Source organism: Oncorhynchus gorbuscha, unplaced genomic scaffold, assembly GCF_021184085.1.
Source record: "Oncorhynchus gorbuscha isolate QuinsamMale2020 ecotype Even-year unplaced genomic scaffold, OgorEven_v1.0 Un_scaffold_2113, whole genome shotgun sequence".
NCBI classification, from domain to species: Eukaryota; Metazoa; Chordata; class Actinopteri; order Salmoniformes; family Salmonidae; genus Oncorhynchus; species Oncorhynchus gorbuscha.
In genome coordinates this window covers 63911-83611 of record NW_025746705.1, presented here as the reverse complement: position 1 = coordinate 83611, position 19701 = coordinate 63911, and the positions used below count along the sequence as shown (strand labels likewise).

Genomic DNA, 19701 nt, shown 5'->3' with positions numbered 1-19701 from the left:
ACGTAACCACCAGGTGTCTCTTGTCTTCAGAAAGGGGATGTTAAGCTATTACCATATTGCTTAAAGGGATGGTCCACTCAAAATAAAATCTACGTGATATTTCCATTTACCTTGGCTGTAGTCGATTCCCGAAGACTGTTTTTGGATAAGGCATTTGAAAAGTCTGTATTCCTTAGATGTACACAAGGGTGGAAGGGTTATTGGCTAGGGTTTGTAATTTATAGTACATAAAGTATAGGGGGGTTTTCTTTGGTTTCTTTTCAACCTTCACTGGAACTAGGAGGCAAATGTCCATTAAACCTAATGGGTCTGGTCCCTATGGTCAGTTAAAATCTTAACTCCGAGTCCCATCTGGATGCAATGCCTGGGAAAAGAGTTTTTCTTTTTACATGGAAACTGTATTCAAGCCAGGTAATGAAAAACAAACAGTGATTTGCAATGAGCTGTGCAGTGCCTGTCCGCCCCATTGCCTGGGGCCCTTTTGTAGAGAATACACTGTCATCCTGTATAGAAGCTTTGCCCAGGTTCGCTCCTATAGACAACTATGAACAGGAACAGGAATGACATTATTTCTGCTTATCACAGTTTGTTGGCATGGCCTCCCTGCAGATCTCGCAGGCCAGAGCCTGAGGGGGTTTTACAGTACAATGACGTCCTGATTCAGGCCTCCCTGAATTCCTTCGCCATACAAACACAGACGGAAAACATCTTTCCCTGGAGTATCATCAACTCGCCATCTCTGTTCTCTCCATTAAAAGTGACAGTGTTTTTCCCTGCAACACTCTCGACATGCCAATATGCAGCCACTCCCCTTTTCCTCTGGACTTCCAGAACTCAACATGGCACGTCTGTAAAAACAGAAGCTGGAGAGTTCAGATGCATGGAGCTTGTCCATCATCATCAGAGAGAGAGAGAGAGAGAGAGAGAGAGAGAGAGAGAGAGAGAGAGAGAGAGAGAGAGAGAGAGAGAGAGAGAGAGAGAGAGAGAGAGAGAGAGAGAGAGAGAGAGAGAGAGAGAGAGAGAGAGAGAGAGAGCAGAATGCCAGTGTGACTCCTGGTGAAAAGAAAGGGTTAAATCTCTCTCTTTTAGTGTGGTGAGTGTGTGTTCTCCTCAACAGCTGCTTTGCATCTAGAGCCCAGAGAACGAGAGGATAGTGGGATTGATGTGGAGCGTTCTGAACAGGAACACTTTAGATTCCGGACTCCTGTCACTCCTCAGTGACATCATGTGTGTTCTGGTTCCTAGCTCTATGGTCCTTGTGTGCCAGAGGGTGCAGCCCACTGGGAGGACGACAATGTCCCCTCATCTGCAACCCAGACACCTCCTGCCTCTTCTTCTCCATGTCATTCTACTCTGCCTTCATGCAACTGCCTGGCCCCACGGTAAGAGCTAGAGCGATGGTTCCATCATATACTGATGACAACTCATTTCATTCAGATGTATGACTCTACGAAGCCTGCTGTAACTTGTTTTAGCCTCCCTATTCTGAACTGTTCACACAACTTCCATTGTTAGAGTTTTTCTTTTGCACTTGCTGAGTAATTTATGTCCTCTCTGAGTCATATGGGCATACCTAGTCATGTCTGAGTTAACTTCTATAGTCACATACCTAGTCAAGTCTGGGTTTTAACTTCTCTAGTCACTTACCTAGTCATGTCTGGGTTTTAACTTCTCTAGCCACTGACCTAGTCAAGTCTGGGTTATAACTTCTATAGTCACATACCTGGTTATATCTGGGTTTTAACTTCTCTAGTCACTTACCTAGTCATGTCTGAGTTAACTTCTATAGTCACATACCTAGTCAAGTCTGGGTTATAACTTCTCTAGTCAAATACCTAGTCATGTCTGGGTTTTAACTTCTCTAGCCACTGACCTAGTCAAGTCTGAGTTAACTTCTCTAGCCACTGACCTAGTCAAGTCTGAGTTAACTTCTCTAGCCACTGACCTAGTCAAGTCTGGGTTATAACTTCTCTAGTCAAATACCTAGTCATGTCTGGGTTTTAACTTCTCTAGCCACTGACCTAGTCAAGTCTGAGTTAACTTCTCTAGTCACTGTCAAGTCTGGATTCTAAGTTTCCTGCTGTTAGAAAGCTGAGGACATTGTCTATGTATTGCCACACTCATTTTGACCAGACTGTAATGAGAATATGTATGACTGTAGGACTCTATTAAACCCCCTAGAAATCGAATTAGCATAACAAAATAATCCCTGTAAAAAGACGTCAGTTTAAACTAGAGATATCTGTTCACCTAGATATATTTCAATCCGCTAATGTTGCACTTCCGAATCTGCGGTGAAAGGTGAAAGGTGAAAGGTGACAGAGCTAGAGCTAGATATTTGTCAGACCATGAGACATCCCAAAAATGGGTCTTCTCACAAAATAGTCTGTAGCAGAGTTTGGCCTGACCCCTCTATGGAAAGATGAGACTCTAATGAACACGGTGGTGTTCTCTGTTTTGCTCTACAACCCCCACAAAAGTATTAGAACGCGTCTGAAGTCGGTACAGACGATCTGCCGACTTCTGTCTGCAGCGTCCCAACATTTTGGGCTACACACTAGTAAGATGTGAGACTCTCATGAACACGTACATGTGGTTGTTATGCTCTAGGACTCCCACAGGCCTCACAAGACGTGCCTGAAGGTCCCCCGGTAACAGTTGAAAAATGAATGGAAGTATATATGGAGACTTAATGCTAAAACAACAACAACTGTTTCTCTCAGATATAGGACAGACACTTCAGAACAAACTTCCTTTAGATTTTTTTTTGGGTGGGGGACCATCTGTTGTTCCATGTAGTGAATCTGTTATTCGATGTGTTTCATCAACTATTTGTTTTTATATTGTATTTTATACTTCAAGGGGTCTTAAAATGTTAAATCAAATAGATAAATGACCCTTGGTGTGACCTTTTTAAAACAATTCCATATAGATAGTAGAACCCCAGATTAGACAGGGTTTAGTCTGTAGAAGGTTAATGCCTTTGGAACCATCACGAGACAAGGTCAGATTGGGTTTGGGGATTTCTTGCTATTGTAATGACCCCTGGGGGAGCACGATGTGAACTGTGAACCATTAATTTACGATTCAAGCACATTAGCCCTGTTTCAATAGGATTAACCCACTCAGTAGAGTTAGTCACCAGAGAACTGTAGAATCACAGCATAGAATCACATAGAACTTGCCACAAGGCACCTGGAAGTTGATGAGAGGTATCTAACCAATTATAGTCTCACAGAGGATTGCTACCCTAAACCCTCCTCCAGTGTACACATGCTATACTTAAGCAATAAAGCCCGGGGAGTTGTTACATCTTGGCCAATATACCACACCTAAAGTCTGTTCTTACGACACAGCCCTTAGCAGGGATATATTGGCTATATACCACAAACCCCTGAGGTGCCATATTGCCATTATAAACTGTTTACCAACATAAATATGACTGTAAATGAGTTTTGCATCATACCCGTGGCATATTGTCTGATATACACACTGCTAGAAGGCTGTTTCAGCATCCAGGACCCAAACTACTAATGTAGCTATGGCTGCGTTTACACAGGGAGCACAATTCTGATATTTTGCCCTAATCATTGGCAAAAGAGCTGATCTGATTGGTCAAAAGACCAATTAGTGAGAAAAATATATTAGAATTGGTCTGCCAGGTTAAACGTAGCGTTATAGAGCCCTAGTCAAACTAATATGATAACCAGATCTCTGAGATAGCAGAAGTAAGCTTCATACAAATGACTTCATCCCCAAAAAACATTCTTCCAGTACAGAGAGGAAACATTCAAATGTATGTACAGACGAGGCGTCCTTGTTTTGTGTTGCATTCAAATGTATGTACAGACGAGGCGTCCTTGTTTTGTGTTGCATTCAAATGTATGTACAGACGAAGCGTCCTTGTTTTTGTTACATTCAAATGTATGTAGACGAGGCGTCCTTGTTTTGTGTTGTCCTTGTTTTGCATTCAAATGTATGTAGAATGTTTTGTGTTGCTTTCAAATGTATGTACAGACGAGGCGTCCTTGTTTTGTGTTGCATTCAAACTAGAGCTAAATATTATTTTGGCAAGTATATGTCATGAATCCAGACGTGCATTCATGTAGACTATAGAGCATGTTATTTTACAGAAGCAGTAATCATAGACAAATGAATGCCATGTGACATGTTTTTTAAATTTAACTTGGCAAGTCAGTTAATAACAAATTCTTATTTTCAATGACAGCCTACCGGGAACAGTGGGGTAACTGCCTTGTTCAGGGGCAGAATAACAGATTTTTACTTTGTCAGCTCGGGATTCGGTTACAAGTCCAATCTGACCACTAGGATACCTCTGGTTACAAGTCCAACGCTCTGACCACTGGGATACCTGCTGGTTACAAGTCCAACGCTCTGACCACTAGGATACCTGCTGGTTACTAGTCCAATACCCTGATACCTGGTTACAAGTCCTGGGAACTGGTTACAAGTCTGACCACTGGGATACCTGCTGGTTACAAGTCCAACGCTCTGACCACTAGGATACCTGCTGGTTACTAGTCCTAGACTACCTGCTGGTTACTAGTCCGCTCTGACCACTAGGATACCTTGATTCACAACATGCCAGTCTCTTTATGTGAAACTCCCTTGATACGACATTGCTTGTTGTTTTGAGTTTAGGCTGGGTATCATGTGTTGTGCAGGTATGTGTTAATACATTTGGAAATGTGTTTCTTTTTGCATATCCCAACTCTCCCTGAGACACCCGCAGGGAATGGGGTCACGACCAGGGTCAGCCATTGTCAACAGTGACCCTGGAGCAATTAGGGTTCAGTGCCTTGCTCAAGGGCACATTCTTCAACTTGCCGTGCTCGGGGATTCGATCTAGCAACCTTTCGGTTACTGACCCAATGCTCTAACCGTTAGGCTACTTGCCACGCTAAAAGGGGCTTTAGGAAATACATTTGATTGACTGATTGATTGATTTTAGATTCCAGAGGTGTGGTGGATGACAAGTGTCCCAGCTCAGAGTGGAACCACATGTGTAGGGACTGTTGTGAGTACCAGCTGATCCAGTGTAGATGTCCTTCCCAGGGGGCACGGGTGGGCTACTCCGTCCCCTGCTGCCGCAACCAACTGGACCAGTGTGACCCCTGCATCATCCACCCTGGTAAACAACCTATCAGACCTCTACCAAAGATACTGGTAACTAATCCCCAAAATATCTCATCGTTGTCATTTCAAGTGGGAGCAAATGAAGCATGTTGGGCAGAACATGCATGGAGATGGGCAGAACAGGCATGGAGGTGGGCAGAACAGGCATGGAGGTGGGCAGAACAGGCATGGAGGTGGGCAGAACAGGCATGGAGGTGGGCAGAACAGGCATGGAGGTGGGCAGAACAGGCATGGAGGTGGGCAGAACAGGCATGGAGGTGGGCAGAACAGGCATGGAGGTGGGCAGAACAGGCATGGAGGTGGGCAGAACAGGCATGGAGGTGGGCAGAACCAAGCACGACCTAGCGAGATCCTGTTGTCATGTTTTAGCATATATTTGCATATTTCTGCTAGGTAACACGTTCTTTGTGAAGTGTTCATGTGCAATAATTCAATTGGCCGTTGCATTCCTTGTAAACAAAACCATTTTTTGGAACTTTGGTAAAGGGTCAAGTACACAAAACTTAGTTCACTCTGTTCATAACAGATTGTAATTTGGGAAGAGAACTGTATTGACACCAAGTTTCATTTAACTCCATTTTCTCCCACATTCCGCCCCTGGACTTCCTCCCATCACCAAATTTGGTGGTGAGAAGAAGCTGTAAACGGACGCTTCAGATTTCTACATCCTGTGAGACATCTGTCTCCTTCTATTTAATCTGTGCCCTCTACTGCTTCCCTCTTACTCCCTTCCAGCTTTCTTACCCAATACAACTTTTTGCATACTGACATTTATCTTCTTATTCTTCACATGTTGATAAAGCTTTAACGTTAAGTTGTAATTACAAGGATTCACTTTTTCTTACAGATTTATAAACGTTTAAATGAACCAAAACATTGAACGTGATTAAACATTGGTTGAAATGACATGTCATTTAGCTGCTTGCAGAACACTGACCTGACCTCATGGCTCCCCTGTTTCTCCTCTTCCCTCAGGCTGCAGTCTGTTTGAGAACTGTAAAACCTGTCACAATGGGACGTGGGAGGCCAAGGATGATTTCTTCATCCGAGGAAGATTCTGTACGGACTGTCGTCAGGGCTGGGCAGGTGGAGACTGCAAGAGTGAGTCAGCTGTTTCAGGGGTAGAGCATTTTCTAAATTACAGTCCTTGGGAGTTTTTCACTTGTTTCATTGCCAGTGTTGGGGAGTAGTGAACTACATTGAAATGTTGGTAACATTTCAGTAGTTAATTAATGTTTAGCCATATAGTGGTGTATCTAAATACTGGAACTACACACTACTTTTTTTGCTAAAAGAAAATGTATGAAGTAGGCAATAATTCCTTACTTTTTTGGCATCCTACCTGTTAAATTCATCTGACCTGTCTAATTCATCAGACCTGTCTAATTCATCTGACCTGTTTAATTCACCAGACCTGTCTAATTCATCAGACCTGTCTAATTCATCTGACCTGTCTAATCCATCAGACCTGTCTAATCCATCTGACCTGTCTAATTCATCAGACCTGTCTAATTCATCAGACCTGTCTAATTCATCTGACCTGTCTAATTCACCAGACCTGTCTAATTCATCAGACCTGTCTAATTCATCTGACCTGTCTAATTCATCTGACCTGTCTAATCCATCAGACCTGTCTAATCCATCTGACCTGTCTAATTCATCAGACCTGTCTAATTCATCAGACCTGTCTAATTCATCAGACCTGTCTAATTCATCAGACCTGTCTAATTCATCTGACCTGTTTAATTCTAAATGGCATATATTATTATATTATTATTAATTCATCTGACCTGTCTAATTCATCAGACCTGTCTAATTCATCTGACCTGTCTAATTCATCAGACCTGTCTAATTCACCTGTTTAATTCACCAGACCTGTTTAATTCACCAGACCTGTCTAATTCATCAGACCTGTCTAATTCATCTGACCTGTCTAATTCATCTGACCTGTCTAATCCATCAGACCTGTCTAATCCATCTGACCTGTCTAATTCATCAGACCTGTCTAATTCATCAGACCTGTCTAATTCATCTGACCTGTCTAATTCACCAGACCTGTCTAATTCATCAGACCTGTCTAATTCATCTGACCTGTCTAATTCATCTGACCTGTCTAATCCATCAGACCTGTCTAATCCATCTGACCTGTCTAATTCATCAGACCTGTCTAATTCATCAGACCTGTCTAATTCATCAGACCTGTCTAATCCATCAGACCTGTCTAATCCATCTGACCTGTCTAATTCATCAGACCTGTCTAATTCATCAGACCTGTCTAATTCATCAGACCTGTCTAATTCATCAGACCTGTCTAATTCATCAGACCTGTCTAATTCTCACTTGAAACACAGTTTGTATGTTTAATAGGCTAAATTAAACACCATGTTATCTTCTGACTCCAGTGTTATCTGTTCTTGCAATTTGTATTCTATGACATTTTATATATATACAGTATATCAAATCAAATCAAAAGTAACTTCAGTTAAGAAAGCTGTGTTTATAACTTCAGTTAAGAAAGCTGTGTTTATAACTACAGTTAAGAAAGCTGTGTTTATAACTTCAGTTAAGAAAGCTGTGTTTATAACTTCAGTTAAGAAAGCTGTGTTTATAACTTCAGTTAAGAAAGCTGTGTTTATAACTACAGTTAAGAAAGCTGTGTTTATAACTACAGTTAAGAAAGCTGTGTTTATAACTTCAGTTAAGAAAGCTGTGTTTATAACTACAGTTAAGAAAGCTGTGTTTATAACTTCAGTTAAGAAAGCTGTGTTTATAACTTCAGTTAAGAAAGCTGTGTTTATAACTACAGTTAAGAAAGCTGTGTTTATAACTACAGTTAAGAAAGCTGTGTTTATAACTACAGTTAAGAAAGCTGTGTTTATAACTTCAGTTAAGAAAGCTGTGTTTATAACTTCAGTTAAGAAAGCTGTGTTTATAACTACTGTTAAGAAAGCTGTGTTTATAACTACAGTTAAGAAAGCTGTGTTTATAACTACAGTTAAGAAAGCTGTGTTTATAACTACAGTTAAGAAAGCTGTGTTTATAACTACAGTTAAGAAAGCTGTGTTTATAACTTCAGTTAAGAAAGCTGTGTTTATAACTACAGTTAAGAAAGCTGTGTTTATAACTTCAGTTAAGAAAGCTGTGTTTATAACTTCATTTCAGAAAGCTGTGTTTATAACTACAGTTAAGAAAGCTGTGTTTATAACTTCAGTGTAGCTCAACCTCTGCGGATGTGATGTAATTGGTAGCTTGGTAAACTATATTTTCAGAGGAGCTTCCCCAACGCTGTTCATTACACATCGACTTGAATGACTTGCTACAAACATCTATGTTCTAATCTCTAGTTATTTTGTGTTGCATTATGGGAGCTCAGAGTATGTGTTCTTGTCCCTAGCATGTGGAGGGGTGATTCGTAGAGCCCAGGGCCACATCATGCTGGAGAGTTACCCCATCAATGCGCACTGTGAGTGGAGGGTGCAGGTAGAGAAAGGGGAGAACGTGGAGCTCAGGTGGGTCCCTGAATTGATTATACTGTACTACACTGTCAAATTCATTGATTCTCTCATTGGCTTTCATGAAGTTGAATGGTATTCTATGAGGAAGTAGTTTGTCACAATCCAGTCACAGCTTTCATGGATCCGTACTGAATTTGTTTTTTAAAGGGTAGTAAGATGATGTCCTAGTATGGACACTATATATATTAATATCTTATCCTACTTAACAGACAAACATGATGATAACAAAGACCTTGTTTGGATCCGTCCAGGTTCTCCATGCTTAGTCTAGAGCCTGACCACAACTGTCACTATGACTACGTGGAGCTGCGAGATGGTGACAGCCTGAGCGCCCCCGTCATTGGCCGGTTTTGTGGGAATGAGCTGCCTCCACCAATCAGAACCTCTGGAAGCAGGCTGCACGTCCTGTTTGTCTCAGATGGCTACAACAACTTTGATGGCTTCTTCGCCACTTTTCAGCAGAGCTCAGGTAGCTACAGGCAGGTTTTATTGCCCTTATGAACGAGACTTTAGCATAGATGTTGCATGTCCTTATATGGTTACATTTTGGCCAAGATGATTTAAATTATTTAAATCTATCAGCCAGGCAGGTCTGTCAGTCAGCCTGTCTGTTGCTCAGCCTATTATTCATTATTCATGAATAATTTGTCTAATTGTCTGTTTGTTTTGTATTTGCGGCTCCCTTGCAGCGTGCAGCCCCTCCCCTTGTCAGCACCATGGAACCTGTTTGCTGAACCCAGTACAGTCTTTTCGCTGTGCATGTCTGCCAGGCTACACAGGTCAACTGTGTGAGAATGGTTAGTGATCCGTCTGGTAGCCATAACCTCATTTCCTCCCCAAACAAAGTGAGTTATTCATTATCATTCAGGTATTATAAAACCTAGCTCTACTGCTTCCTGGGAAGAAAACCTTTTACTGCAGTGGGTTATATCAGTCATACAGGTCGTTCGGTTATATCAGGGTCATACAGAACGTTTTACTGCGTTCGGTTATATCAGGGTCATACAGAACGTTTTACTGCGTTCGGTTATATCAGGGTCATACAGAACGTTTTACTGCGTTGGGTTATATCAGGGTCATACAGAACGTTTTACTGCGTTCGGTTATATCAGGGTCATACAGAACGTTTTACTGCGTTCGGTTATATCAGGGTCATACAGAAACGTTATATCAGGGTCATACAGAATGTTTTACTGCGTTCGGTTATATCAGGGTCATACAGAACGTTTTACTGCGTTCGGTTATATCAGGGTCATACAGAACGTTTTACTGCGTTCGGTTATATCAGGGTCATACAGAACGTTTTACTGCGTTCGGTTATATCAGGTTCACACAGAGTGTTTCTTGGTAGTCTTAAACAAATCTACATTGAAACAGAAGTATGCACCTCACACACATGGTTATGGGCTTAGAAAAAGAAGACATTGTCAGATATGGAGTTGAAATGTCTTCAATATTGAGTTTGCATTACAATATTACACTTTATATGCACAGGAGACTGACATATAACAAAACTGTTTGACATAGAAACACCAGATTTTCATCAGTTACATTTTTTGTAAATCTTTTATTTAAAATATAACATTCCACCCATGAGGCCAAAAGGGGGCGCTATTGGTCACTGACTGCAGGAAAAGGCTACGGGTCATTTCAGGAGTCCAGACCAAACTGGGGATGGTTGATATAATATTTCTACACAGACAACACTCTCTCTGCCTTCCAGTTGCTAGGAGTCAGGTGTGTGTGTTGCCAGCGAGGCCCGTGAACGGGGAGCTCCTCTCTGTGTACGGCCTGGAGGATGAGCTCCTGGCTGTTCAGTACCTGTGCCACCCACCCTACACACTGACTGGCACCCCCCAGAGGACCTGTCTGCCCAACGCCACCTGGAGTGGCACGGTGCCCATCTGTGGGAAGGTAGATAAAGGTAATGTTAAAGATCATGTAAATGAATGGATCAACGTTATTGATCACCTCCACAGACAGGAATGTTGCAGACCTGAGTACTGATGGAACAGGTGCATTACATTAGATGATGCCTCACGTGTCAATAAAATAAACTACACAAGGAAAATGAGAAGAGAGTACACAAGGAAAACGAGAAGAGAGGACACAAGGAAAACGAGAAGAGAGGACACAAGGAAAACGAGAAGAGAGTACTCGACGAAAACAAGAAGAGAGTACACAACGAAAACAAGAAGAGAGTACACAAGAAAAACAAGGAGAGAGTACACATGGAAAACAAGAAGAGAGTACACAAGGAAAACAAGAAGAGAGTACACAAGGAAAACAAGAAGAGAGTACACAAGGAAAACAAGAAGAGTACACAAGGAAAACAAGAAGAGTACTCGAGGAAAACAAGAAGAGTACACAAGGAAAACAAGAAGAGAGTACACAAGGAAAACAAGAAGAGAGTACACAAGGAAAACGAGAAGAGAGTACACAAGGAAAACAAGAAGAGAGTACACATGGAAAACGAGAAGAGAGTACACAAGAAAACAAGAAGAGAGTACACAAGGAAAACAAGAAGAGAGTACACAAGGAAAACAAGAAGAGAGTACACAAGGAAAACAAGAAGAGAGTACACAAGGAAAACAAGAAGAGAGTACTGGAAAACAAGAAGAGAGTACACAAGGAAAACAAGAAGAGAGTACACAAGAAAACAAGAAGAGAGTACACAAGGAAAACAAGAAGAGAGTACACAATGAATGAACATACACAACATAGTCATGGTAGACCATTGAATAACCAGCCCATTTCTCAAAACATGACTCTCCTCCATCTCTTCGTGTCTCTCAGAGCCCATTCGACCCAGTCAGAGCCCGTTCGACCCAGTTAGAGGGGTGCAGACCCAGTCAGAGCCCGTTCGACCCAGTCAGAGGGGTGCAGACCCAGTCAGAGGGCTCGGGGTGTGTCCTTCTCCAGCCAGGCTGCACCATGGCTACCTCCAGCTGGTCCGGGGCTCTGGAGGAGGTCCTGACACAGTGGACTACTTCTGTAACCCCTCCTACATCCTGAGTGGCGGCTCCCGGAGCACCTGTCTCCCAGATGGCTCGTGGAGTGGCCGGCAACCACTGTGTGTGAGAGGTATACTGACAGCAAACAGCCATTTAGATAAAACACCTGCACATGTTTATCCACATTTATAAACTGACTTGTTCCAGCCCTGAATGCTGATTGGCTGAGAGTCGTGGTTCCAGCCCTGAATGCTAATTGTCTGAAAGCCGTGGTATATCAGACAGTGTACCACGGGTATAACAAAACATACATTTTTACATTTACATTTACATTTAAGTCATTTAGCAGACGCTCTTATCCAGAGCGACTTACAAATTGGTGCATTCACCTTATGACTGCTCTAATTATGTTGGTAACCAGTTTATAATAGCAATAAGGCACCTCTGGGGTTTGTGATATATAGCCAATATATCACGGCTAAGGGCTGTGTCCAGGCACTCTTTGTTGCGTTGTGCATAAGAACAGCCCTTAAGTGTGGTATATTGGCGATATATCACACCCCCTTGGGCCTTATTGCTTAAATAACATCAGACTGTATAGTGCTTTAGTGCTGCTGTTTAGGTTACTGGACAATACTGTTGATTACGTGGTTAAGGGCTCTTCCTCTGTGTCCACAGCCTGTCGAGAGCCTAAGGTATCTGAGCTGGTGAGACACAAAGTTGTGAAGCCAAAGGCCCCATCCAGGTATGACCCCGTACATCCAGGTATGACCCCGTACATCTGGGTATGACCCGTACATCCAGGTTTGACCCGTACATCCAGGTATGACCCGTACATCTAGGTATGACCCGTACACCCAGGTATGACTCGTACACCCATCTATGACGCCGTACATCCAGGTATGATCCGTACATCCGGGTATAACCCGAACATCCGGGTATGACCCATACATCCGGGTATGACTTGTACATCCAGGTTTGACCCGTACATTCAGGCATGACCCGTACACCCAGGCATGACCCGTACACCCAGCTATGACGCCGTACACCCATCTATGACGCCGTACATCCAGGTATGATCCGTACATCCGGGTATAACCCGAACATCCGGGTATGACCCGTACATCCGGGTATGACTCGTACATCCAGGTTTGACCCGTACATTCAGGCATGACCCGTACACCCAGGTATGACCCGTACACCCAGCTATGACGCCGTACACCCAGGTATGACGCCGTACACCCAGGTATGACCCGTACACCCAGGTATGACACCGTACACCCAGGTATGACCCAGGTATGACCCGTACACCCAGGTATGACCCAGGTATACATCCAGGTATGACCCGTATATCCAGGTATGACCCGTACATCCAGGTATGACCCCTACACCCAGGTATGACCCGTACACCCATCTATGACGCTGTACATCCAGGTATGATCCGTACATCCGGGTATGACCCGTACATCCGGGTATGACCCGTACATCCGGGTATGACCCGTACACCCAGCTATGATGCCGTACACCCAGGTATGACGCCGTGCACCCAGGTATGACGCCGTGCACCCAGGTATGACCCGAACACCCAGGTATGACGCCGTACACCCAGGTATGACCCGTACACCCAGGTATGACCCGTACATCCAGGTATGACCCGTACATCCAGGTATGACCCGTATACCAGGTATGACCCGTACATCCAGGTATGACCCCTACACCCAGGTATGACCCGTACAACCATCTATGATGCTGTACATCCAGGTATGATCCGTACATCCGGGTATGACCCGTACATCCGGGTATGACCCGTACCCAGGTATCCGGGTATGACCCGTACATCCGGGTATGACTCGTACATCCAGGTTTGACCCGTACATCCAGGTTTGACCCGTACATCCAGGTATGACCCGTATACATCTAGGTATGACGCCGTACACCCAGGTATGACGCCGTACACCCAGGTATGACCCGTACACCCAGGTATGACGCCGTACACCCAGGTATGACCCCAGGTATGACCCGTACCCAGGTATGACCCGTACACCCAGGTATGACCCGTACATCCAGGTATGACCCGTATACCAGGTATGACCCGTACATCCAGGTATGACCCTACACCCAGGTATGACCCGTACACCCATCTATGACGCTGTACATCCAGGTATGACCCGTACATCCAGGTATGACCCGTACATCCAGGTATGACCCGTACATCCGGGAATGACGCCGTACATCCAGGTTTGAACACCCAGGTATGTACAGGTATCTACACCCAGGTATAACCCGTACACCCAGGTATGACCCGTACACCCAGCTGATGATCCAGGTATGACCCGTACACCCAGGTATGACCGCCAGGTATGACCCACCCAGGTGATGACCCAGGTATGACCCTTTAACACCCAGGTATGACGCCGTACACCCAGGTATGACCCGTACACCCAGGTATGACCCGTACATCCAGGTATGACCCGTACATCCAGGTATGACCCGTATACCAGGTATGACCCGTACATCCAGGTATGACCCCTACACCCAGGTATGACCCGTCCATATCCAGGTATGACCCGTACATCCAGGTATATGACCCGTACATCCAGGTATGACCCGTATATCCAGGTATGACCCGTACATCCAGGTATGACCCGTATATCCAGGTATGACCCGTACATCCAGGTATGACGCCGTACATCCAGGTATGACCCATACATCCAGGTATGACCCCTACACCCAGGTATGACCCGTACACCCAGGTATGACGCCGTACACCCAGGTATGACCCGTACACCCAGGTATGACCCGTACATCCAAGTATGACCCGTACATCCAGGTATGACCCGTACATCCAGGTATGACCCGTACACCCAGGTATGACCCTTTATATCCAGGTATGATCCGTACATCTGGGTATGACCCGTACATCCGGGTATGACCCGTACATCCGGGTATGACCCGTACATCCAGGTTTGACCCGTACACCCAGGTATGACCCGTACACCCAGGTATGACGCCATACACCCAGGTATGACCCGTACACCCAGGTATGACACCATACACCCAGGTATGACCCGTACACCCAGGTATGACCCGTACATCCAGGTATGACCCGTACATCCAGGTATGACCCGTATATCCAGGTATGACCCGTACATCCAGGTATGACCCCTACACCCAGGTATGACCCGTACACCCATCTATGACGCCGTACATCCAGGTATGATCCGTACATCCGGGTATGACCTGTACATCCGGGTATGACCCGTACATCCGTGTATGACTCGTACATCCAGGTTTGACCCGTACATCTAGGTATGACCCGTACACCCAGCTATGACCCGTACACCCAGGTATGACGCCGTACACCCAGGTATGACAGGTATGACCCGTACACCCAGGTATGACGCCTTACACCCAGGTATGACCCGTACACCCAGGTATGACGCCGTTCACCCAGGTATGACCCGTACACCCAGGTATGACACCGTACACCCAGGTATGACGCCGTTCACCCAGGTATGACCCGTACACCCAGGTATGACACCATACACCCAGGTATGACCCGTATATCCAGGTATGACCCGTACACCCAGGTATGACCCGTACACCCAGGTATGACCCGTACACCCAGGTATGACCCGTATATCCAGGTATGACCCGTACACCCAGGTATGACCCGTACATCCAGGTATGATCCGTACATCCAGGTATGACCCGTACTAACACTACTATACGTGTCATTCTGACTGTCAATCTGTACAAAGCCGGCACCTTGATTGAATTTATACACTGCTTCTAGTTTTTGAGTGGATTAGGTTTTATTTTACAGCAGTGGTGTCAAACTCAGTCCACAGAGGGCCAAATGTCTACAGGTTTTAGTTTTTTCCCTTTCAATTAAGCTGTAGACAACCTGGTGAGGGGATATCCTTATTAATTAGTGACCTTAATTTATCAATCAAGTACAAGGGTGGAGCGAAAACCCACAGGCACTTTGCCCTCCTTGGAATGAGTTTGACACGTGTTTTACAGACAATAACTTCCCAGTAAACATTTATTCTACATCTCTTTTAAACATGCCCATTGTTAAGCTTTTCTCCTTGAACACAGACACCTTCTTTGTCCCCTACTACAGGAATAGTCCAGTCCACAGGCTTCACACCTCATCCACCCATACGGTCTATGACAGTCACCCCCCTGGCATGGACCCACCCTCCTCAGGGAACCTCCCCAACACCCAAGACCCTGTCCTGAGGGAATTACCCCGTGGTTTCCACCAGCTGTCCACTAGCATAGAGTATGAGTGTGCCTCCTCTCTCTACCAACACTACGGTAGCCCCCGGCGCTCCTGTCTGAAGACTGGCAGGTGGAGCGGGCATCATGTCTCCTGCTCGCCAGGTGAGGGCAGCGCTGACTTAAAGAACAGATGCAGAGAAAGGGAGATGTACTCAAACTTTATCTTGAGGGAATGAACACGTTTGGTTTTACAAATATGGTGCCACTTTATTTGATCCATTTATTTTACCTTTATTTAACTAGGCAAGTCAGTTAAGAACAAATTCTTATTTTCAATGACGGCCTAGGAACAGTGGGTTAACTGCCTGTTCAGGGGCAGAACGACAGATTTGTACTTTGTCAGCTCGGGGATATGAACTTGCAACCTTTCGGTTACTAGCCCAACGCTCTAACCACCCCAATACAATGCAGTACACATTAATGATACATTTTAAATCACTGTTCAAGTGTCCCTAATGCATTTACGTCACTTTGCAGATGCTCCAGTTAAGTGCTTTGCTCAAGGGCACATTTGACAGATTTCTTAGCTAGTTGGCTCGGGGATTTGAACCAGCGACCTTTCGGTTACTGACCAAACACTCTTAACCGCTAGGTTACCTGCCTCCACAGGTGTACATGGTAGTTAGAAATATAGTCAGAAACAACCCATTTCCTCTCCCATCTCTGACACCTACTCCTCTCTCTTTCTGTAACAGTGTGTGGTCAACTCCCAGCAGGCTTCAGCCCTCAGAACCTCACTGAGATTGGATGGCCCTGGCATGCAGCCATCTACCTCCGCTCCCACATCATCCGCAGAGCTGGCTCTGGCCTACAGACGGCACCAGAGGAGGCCTCCTCTCCCTGGCAGCTGGCGTGCAGTGGAGCACTAGTCACCCAGCTCAGTGTGCTGGTGGCAGCTCACTGCCTGGTGGTGGCAGGAGTGGGCAAGCCGCAGTGGGTAGATCCAGCCAACATTAAAGTGGTGATGGGAATGCACAGCCCGGGCCAGATGAGGACACTGAAACAACTGCAGGTGGGTGTGAGTGATGCTAAGCTAAGGGGATGCTCTATCTACACAGGGGGTAAAATAGTCTCTTGAAGTCTGTGAATACAGTTGTGAAGCTGTTATAATACTGTCTTGACAACGTCTACAAGGTCCAATCTGCAGTTGAAACAATAACAAAGCTGACACACCACCAGTGTTTTTGGTAAAAAGCTGTGGAATGTGGCTGGAGAAATGTCACCACTCTCAAAGTCTTAGACACAGCTGACCATGGATTGCAAGGACTGACCATGGATTGCAAGGACTGACCATGGATTGCAAGGACTGACCATGGATTGTAAGGACTGACCATGGATTGCAAGGACTGACCATGGATTGCAAGGACTGACCATCCATAATGATATAGAACATTATATTGTAACCGTATTTTGAGGCTATACAGTGTTTGTTTACATTTACGTTGTTTACAAACATTGGAGCAAAAGAAGCTTATATGTTGAGTTCAGATGGGGTACGACAATTGAACTAAGTTATATTCTAAAAGAATGTATATAAGAATGGGTACCAATGGGTATATATCATTCATTCATAAGTGGATGAAAGAAGTGTAGATTGCTCCTTTAATGCCTACCAAAACATGCCAAGGTGATTTATGATAGGTCCATTTTAAAGGTGCAGTCTAATTGTCTTGATTTCCATATCAGATTATTCCTCTAATACTTGTTGTGGTTTAACTGTAAAGAAAACATTAAAAGATCCTGTGTCCTCCACATAACAATTTCCAACAAATTATAATATTTGGATATCATCAGTAAATACATATGATATTACATATCATATGTAATATTTGGATATGATCAGATTTCACTGAAACACATTTCTGTCAGCATTGTAAAATCATTAGGTAAATGGAGCCTCAAGTAGGCCCATAAGGTGCTAAAATGTTGGGCAATATAGTCACTTCAAATCCTGAACTGAGAAACACCTACAGGTGTAGGATCTTAATTTGAGCCAGTTTGCTACAGCAGGAAAATAATCTTGCACCACCAGGAAATGTGAATTATTATATGGATTATAATTCATGGACATGTTTGTTGGGGTTGATACATTTTGCATAAGGCTAATCAAGTCTGGCATTTTAAAGTGTAAATTACAAACTTCAGAAGCCTTTCTAAACCTCAAATACACTACAGGTTTTACATTTCCATCACTGTTCTTATGCAACAGGGTGATCAAATTAAGATCCTACATCTGTATGACATATATTGTCATGTCAATGGGAGATGTAGGAAACTAAGGTTGGGGGTTTGTCCTAAACAATTAGACCTCCTTGCGTTATGCACAAACACTTCCCTCCGGAGAACAGATTGGAAGACTATTGTTGCCAACCTCACCGACCAAATCTCAATGCACATGGCAAGTCAGTAAGCTGTGCTTAGGTCCGGCCAAGTTGCATGCTGGGACACTTATGTGTTTAGACTGAGCCAAGCAAGCTGCCACTGCTCTAACTCTCCGCACGGCATTCATTTTGGTCCATCTGTCTCATGTCTCCTCTGATCCAACAGGTTTCCTCTGTCCTGGTCCATCCCAGCTTTGATCCTGTGACACTGGACTCGGACCTGGCCGTTCTGAAGCTACGGGACAAGGCCAAGATCAGTGAACGTGTGCTGCCCGTGTGTCTCCCCAAAATGCAAGGTGGGGAGGTGACCGCCACACAGGGCTATGCCACAGGCTGGCTCCTTGCATCTGACTCAAGGTCCAGTTCCAAACCCAGCCTAGACGCCGAGACAGCCCAGACTGGAGTAGTCGAGCTGGGGGATGTCGTTCAGTGCGAGAGGCAGTTTGCTCAGAGCGGGGCCCCTGTCACCATCACTGACAATATGCTGTGTGCAATGCGCCACCCTCTCAATCCCACCAAGCCTTGTCCCACTGTCAGTGCAGGCATTACAATCATACCATCTCCTGCCACTAAGCCATCATCGGGTCCTTCGGCGGGACAGGGGGATGATAGTGTTGTCTGGGAGCTTCTGGCATTAGAAAGTTTTGGTTATGAGAAATGGAACTGTGGCCCAGGGCTTTACACAGTCCATACCCGGATAAACAACTTCAAAGACTGGATACAGAAAAACATGAAGTAGATCTCTGATTTGACTCCAGTCTCAGCCACTCTGTCACCATCATTGACAGCCTGTGTTATTTTTCTAACAACTCACTTACTCACTGTTGCCAGTTCCCTGAAACAGATAAGGTCTAAGTGCTTGGCAGTGTATTCGGCTGAGCCAATTGGAGACTTCCTAAGACGAGATGTGGGGAGGACAGTCATCCCTGGCATTATTTACTATGATGTATATTTACCACTAATTACTATTATGTACACTGAACAAAAATATAAACGCAACATGTAAAGTGTTGGTTCCATGTTTCATGAGCTGAAATAAAAGATCCCAGAAAATGCTTCATATGCACAAAAGCTTATTTCTCTCAAATGTTGTCCACAAATGTGTTCACATCTCTGTTAGTGAGCATTTCTCCTTTGCCAAGATAATCCATCCACCTGACAGGTGTGGAATATCAAGAAGCTGATTAAACAGCATGATCATTACACGGGTGCACCTTGTGTTGGGGACAATAAAAGGTCACTTTAAAATGTGCAGTTTGGTTACAGTGCCACAAATGTCTCAAGTTTTGAGGGAGAGTGCAATTGGTATGCTAACTGCAGGAATGTCCACAATAGCTGTTGCCGGATAATTTAATGTTAATTTCTCTACCATAAACTGCCTAGGACGTTGTTTTAGAGAATTTG

At 44.5% G+C, this 19701-nt stretch overlaps 1 protein-coding gene across 3 annotated transcripts; it reads left to right on the top strand.

The window, feature by feature from the left end:
• Positions 1–1002: 1002 nt before the first annotated feature.
• LOC124025000 (inactive serine protease PAMR1-like) lies at positions 1003–19355 on the top strand. Of its 3 annotated transcripts, none has more exons than XM_046338704.1 (12): positions 1003–1382; positions 5077–5152; positions 6133–6258; positions 8552–8666; positions 8924–9141; positions 9362–9469; positions 10396–10596; positions 11469–11756; positions 12305–12371; positions 15756–16018; positions 16612–16928; positions 18464–19355. In XM_046338704.1, the coding sequence occupies exons 1-12, from the start codon at positions 1341–1343 to the stop codon at positions 19034–19036; spliced, it is 2394 nt and encodes a 797-aa protein (XP_046194660.1). In that variant the 5' UTR covers positions 1003–1340; the 3' UTR covers positions 19037–19355. The 3 variants fall into 3 exon arrangements, with proteins under 3 accessions (XP_046194660.1, XP_046194658.1, XP_046194659.1); XM_046338702.1 differs by having other exon boundaries at positions 4973–5152; XM_046338703.1 differs by lacking the exon at positions 10396–10596 and having other exon boundaries at positions 4973–5152.
• Positions 19356–19701: the final 346 nt, after the last annotated feature.